This window comes from Vitis riparia, chromosome 16 (genome assembly GCF_004353265.1).
Source record: "Vitis riparia cultivar Riparia Gloire de Montpellier isolate 1030 chromosome 16, EGFV_Vit.rip_1.0, whole genome shotgun sequence".
NCBI classification, from domain to species: domain Eukaryota; kingdom Viridiplantae; phylum Streptophyta; class Magnoliopsida; order Vitales; family Vitaceae; genus Vitis; species Vitis riparia.
In genome coordinates this window covers 14,337,400-14,343,130 of record NC_048446.1, presented here as the reverse complement: position 1 = coordinate 14,343,130, position 5,731 = coordinate 14,337,400, and the positions used below count along the sequence as shown (strand labels likewise).

Below are 5,731 nucleotides of genomic sequence, written 5' to 3'. Positions count from 1 at the left end.
GATGGTTAAGTTAGTTGAGGTTTTTCTAAAAGAAAGAGTAATTTTTTTGGTACTATTATCTCTTACTTCCAGTGGCCTAGCCAGTTGCATTCATATATCTTTCACCTACCGATAGGCATGGAGATTCTAGGGACACTTTATTTGTCATTTCAATCAGTTACAACCCCAAGCGCTAATTGTCTCCACTATTCCTCGTGGATAGCTCTTCCACGTTCTACTTTGCCACTTTTCTTGTTGGGCTATTCAAGCTAGTCGGGCTTTAATCTTGGCCTAAGCTGGCCCAACTTAGATGATAGTCTTAGATAGACCCATTACCTCTATTTATGGGGTACCCATAGTACGGGGATGGTATGGCCAGTTGCAGTTAGGTCGCTAGGATTATGGGTTTGATTGATGTGAGAAACTTGTTGATACATGGCTGGTATGGGCATGGGATTGTTGGGTGATGCCCAATTACAAGGGATTGGACAACTAATGAAGGCTGAGTTGAGATGTCTTGGGCAACTAAAACTGAGCTGTAGCAAGGGGAATGGGACAAATTGATGGGTTAGAGGAATGGGTGCAATTGGTTGATGGCTTATGGGAGATAATGATAAACAATTGGTGCGTGGAATATTTGAGATGTATTTGGCAAGTCTTAAATTATGTCAAGGTTATGTAAAAATATTTACAAAAACATATGACTTATATTTTTTTTTTGTTATTGATTAGAAATGTTAATTTCATGTTTTAAAATACGAATTTTTATGTAATGCCATAAAAAAAATCTTTGTTTATGACTCCATGTGATATTAATAGAAATATTAGTTTAGCATTCTTTTTATTCTAAAGTATGAAATTAATAACTATGGTAAACTCGAATTTTTATTTAAATTTATGGATCATGTAATGTTAAAAAAAAAAATTATTTTAGCATGATTTAAAATCTTGAAATGTATATTTAATAGTCATAATGCTTAAATCTTCAATGTACTCATTTAATAAAATTGGTTAATATCTCGATTTCTATAATTTATAAAGCAATAATTAACAAAAAAAAATGATTAAATCATGTTAAACCATAGTTATAGAAGATCTTGTCTTATTTATTACCAAACCCTTATTATGTTTTATATTTTAAAGAAATAAAACCAATTATTAATTAATTTAAAATCATGAATTCGTCTTCTAAAAACAAATTTTCCTTTTTGCAATTCTAATTACACTTAAAAGAAATAATAAGTTCAAGCAACAAAGAATTCTAGACTAAAAATCATAAATTTATGTAATCACATCAAAATTTCATAATCGTCCTCCTAGAAGTTCCCAAGGAAGAATCACAGACTATAAGTCAATGAATTATGATAATTTACTTGAATAGTAACTTGTATGGGTCAATGGCAAAATGAGGGGTGTACACTTATTTTTTTCCTGGTATTTAAAAACATAATTTTTTTTTTATATTTCTTATTTACATTACTCATTACAAATGGAAGTAAAAATCAAGCACCAATTATTATCATTAAATCAAAACTCTCTTGTTAGCAATTGTTGTGCCAGCGGAAGTTTTAATGCAAACAATGTTAATTTAAGAACACCAAAATAAAATAATCAACACATGAGGTTTTAATGTGGTTCGAGCAACCATACCTATATTCACGGATGAGAGAGAATCATATTACTGAAGATTGAATCAGATGCAACTATTAGGTTCCTGAAACATCTCATATTTCCCTACTCCTATCTGTATCCTACTATAAGCTCCCTTGCTCTATTGGGTATCTTCCGTTCTTTCACATTTTTATTGAAGATTGACTTTTTCCCCTCGTAACCTAGAATATTTATAAAGAAATTTCTAATAACTTTTCTTATTTAATAAGGAAATCTAATATTACTATATCGAAATATTCTATATAATATTCTTTACAAAAAATGAATATACACTAATTAGGAATTTAGGATACTTTCCAACAATAATTTTTTACTACGCAATGCATTATGGACATAAGTATAATTTTATGTGATATCACCTTTGTTTTATAAGCAATTCTCGTTTAGGTGAACAATGTCATATATTAGTATATCACCATTTGGCTTGCACGGTTTCACAATAAACCGGGGATAGAATAAATGTGATAAAACACATGGACAGATAGACAGACAAGCATTACCTAAACCCAACTATTCGGGATAGACAGATAAGCATTACCTAAACCCAAATATTCGGGAGATTAAATAAATAAGATCTTGATTTTCATCGAGATTCCACAAAAGCTGTCTGCTCATAAAGGATTGTTTATTGGCGTCAACAAGCCCAATCAAGCTAAGCTCTTATTAATTAATCCTAATACTTGTAAGAACAAACTAGTTGAGTATACTTAATTTCAGTCCACCCACAGCATGCTCCACGCTTCTATATTCAATTATTCATCACCGTCCAAGCAATAAATCGCAGAGAAGAATAATCCGACTTCTATATTATATGGTGCCTCTATTTCAAATCTCTGGCAAATCTTTAGTTTCAAGTCATTCGCTCATAAGCTAGTGGGTGTTTGTAAACTAACTTACGAATTTAATAAATTAAAGTAATTTAATAACTTAATTCAAGTTATTAAATAAGTTAAGTATATTTAGTGAAATAACTTAATGATCTAATTTAAAGTCCAAAACAACTTTAAGTAATAAATAAAAATAATTAACTTATTCTTAAATCTACATTTTAGTTTTACATTTTTATCCTTATTTAACTTAATTACCTTAACGATTTCTTTTACTATCGTACAACCTTCATTATTAATTGATCTCTTTTATCCTAATTTTAATTTATATGGATAAATATGTCAATTTGATAATTTAAAATAAATTTTATCAAACAATTTTAATACTTAAAAGTAAAAATTAAATAATAAATTTTAAATTAATAACATAAACATAATTCAACTTTAAATCAATATTTTAAATCAATAAATAATAAATATTAAGTTTTAAGAAATAACCTCCTTTTTATTTATTTGTATTGATTCTCGTAAGTACGCGAGTTGCTTGTGTTTATATAATAATTGTCCTTGTTAGGCCATCAACTTACAAGAATCGCAAAAAGGAATAATCCAAGCTCGATGATATATAGAGCCTCTATTTTACTTCTTCCCAAGTTCTATTCTTCAGCAAACATGATTGCAGTTCTTCTCAGGAACCTTGTGAACTTAGTCTCTGAAGGCTGGTCGTGGTGGTGGGATGGACTCACTGAAAACACCATTTTTCGAGGAGTGGCCGCCCTTTTGACTGCAGCAATTGCCATTTCTTGGTATGCCTGGCTCATCAAGAAAGCAAGTAGAGGCCTCCCACCCTTGCCACCCGGCCCAAGAGGCTTGCCGTTGCTGGGAAACCTTCTCTTCATTGAGCCTGATCTTCATCGGTACTTCTCCAAGTTGTCCCAACTCTATGGTCCCATTTTCAAGCTTCAGCTAGGCAGCAAGACTTGCATTGTGATAAGCTCGTCTTCCGTGGCCAAAGAAATTCTCAAAGATCACGATGTGATTTTTGCTAACCGTGATGTACCTATTTCTGCATTAGCCTTCACATATGGGGGGCAGGACATAGCCTGGAGTCATTATAGCCCCGAATGGCGTAAACTACGCAAAGTTTTTGTCCAGGAAATGATGAGCAGTGCAAGCCTTGATGCTTGTTCTGCACTTAGGAGAAGAGAGGTGCAAGAAATGGTGAGGGACGTGTATGGAAAGGTGGGGACACCAATTAATATGGGGGATCAAATGTTTCTAACTGTATTAAATGTTGTAACAAGCATGTTATGGGGTGGAACACTTCATGGTGAGGATAGGAGTCGAATTGGAATGGAGTTTAGACGAGTCATTCTGGAGATGGTTGGATTGATGGGAAAACCTAATATTTCTGATCTTTTTCCTGCTCTTGCATGGTTTGATCTCCAAGGAATTGAATCAAGGATGAAAAAGCTTGTTTTGTGGTTTGATAGGATTTTCGAATCCCTGATTGCTCAGAGGACACAAGTGGATGGAGCTGATGGAGAAGGCAAGAACAAGAGCAAGGAAAGCAAGGACTTCCTGCAGTTTATGTTGGAGCTGATGCATCAAGGAGATGATAAAACCTCGGTCTCCATCACCCAGCTCAAGGCTTTGTTCATGGTATATTACTATTCCTTAAAAACTCAGCATATGGGAAAAGGGTTCGTTATGAGTCACGAAAATGTTTCTAAGAAAAATCATTTTCAGTTTTGCTGCCACAAAAAAAAAAAAAAAAAAAGAATCATTCAACCATCTGCTGATGAAACCATGAACTGGCTTATATCTTTCAAACGCCATGGTTTAGGTTATTCGATCTGGCAAATGATTTTTTATTCTATACAAAATTGGCCACTCTCCCAAATGTTCATTCATTAAGCCTTTCTTAAAGTATAAGTCACTGCATTGACAAAATTATATCAATTAATTAATATTGTTATTTTGCTCTCGGTTTCCCAAATGTTCACTTCTTAAAGTATTAATACTGGTGAAGGTGGGTTCTGTTAAAGAATGAGTTCTTCTGAACCTAGCTAGAATTATTCTTTTAATGGGGATGAATTCATGAACTTGGCACTCAATATAACTGACCATCTGCCATGTACTTAAGCATTGGACATCATTTTTGCGCATTATCACTTGGGCAAATGCCCAATGTCATATGGGTGCTTAGTATTTTAACTTAATTTTGTGTTATTAGGACATAGTCGTTGGTGCGACAGACACATCGTCCACCACAGTGGAGTGGGCAATGGCAGAACTGCTTCAACACCCACAGACAATGCAAAAAGCCCAAGAAGAATTGGAAAAAGTAGTAGGAAATGAAAACATTGTAGAAGAGTCTCATCTCTTCCAACTGCCCTACTTGATTGCAGTCATAAAGGAAACCCTCCGTTTGCATCCCCCGCTGCCGCTCCTAGTCCCACACTCTCCTAGTACGTCTTGCATCATTTCCGGGTACACTATCCCAAAGGGCTCGCGGATACTCTTCAATGCATGGGCAATGCAAAGAAACCGTGAGGCCTGGGAGCATCCATTGGAGTTTATACCAGAGAGGTTCTTGGAAGATGCTGCTAGTGCCGACTACAAAGGCAACAATTTCAACTTTATGCCATTTGGATCAGGGAGGAGGATTTGTCCTGGCTTACCTCTAGCTGAAAGGATGCTGCTATATGTTTTGGCTTCTCTTTTACATTCCTTTGATTGGAAATTACCTGATGGGAGGACAAGGGTTGATTTGGAGGAGAGGTTTGGAATCGTTTTGAAGAAAAGTGAGTCACTTCTCGCCATTCCAACTGCAAGATTGTCCAATTTAGGCCATTATGATCCAAGTGAAAGAATATTTTAACTATGTTTGGGCATATGTAATGTACTTCGGAATTTCTCTAATAAAAGTTCGTTTGTACTCTTATAACTAGAGAGAGAGAGAGAGAGAGAGAGAGCAATATCCAAACCAGAATCCAATCCAGGTTTTAACAAATTTTTCCAAACCTGTCTCTAGCTCGTATAAGCTTCTCTGAAACCTCACCCTATTGGCTAGGATGAACGGATATCCCAAAAAAGCTATTACCATCCCTATTTCTGACAGAGCTATTCATAGCCCCATGCTCTAAATCTATGATCTATAAGCCCCATATAAAGTAACCTAAATCAATGAACTTTCCTTTCCCTACTTATTTCAATTAAGATGTTATAGTATGTTTATCACTATAAGACTT

The 5,731-nt window shown here is 34.5% G+C and overlaps 1 protein-coding gene across 1 annotated transcript; it reads left to right on the top strand.

Annotated features, from left to right (window-relative positions):
- Positions 1 to 3,127: 3,127 nt before the first annotated feature.
- On the top strand, positions 3,128 to 5,427 carry LOC117933138 (flavonoid 3'-monooxygenase CYP75B137-like). Its single transcript, XM_034854533.1, has 2 exons — positions 3,128 to 4,139; positions 4,714 to 5,427. Exons 1-2 carry the CDS (start codon positions 3,150 to 3,152, stop codon positions 5,359 to 5,361), a joined length of 1,638 nt encoding a protein of 545 aa, XP_034710424.1. The 5' UTR covers positions 3,128 to 3,149; the 3' UTR covers positions 5,362 to 5,427.
- Positions 5,428 to 5,731: the final 304 nt, after the last annotated feature.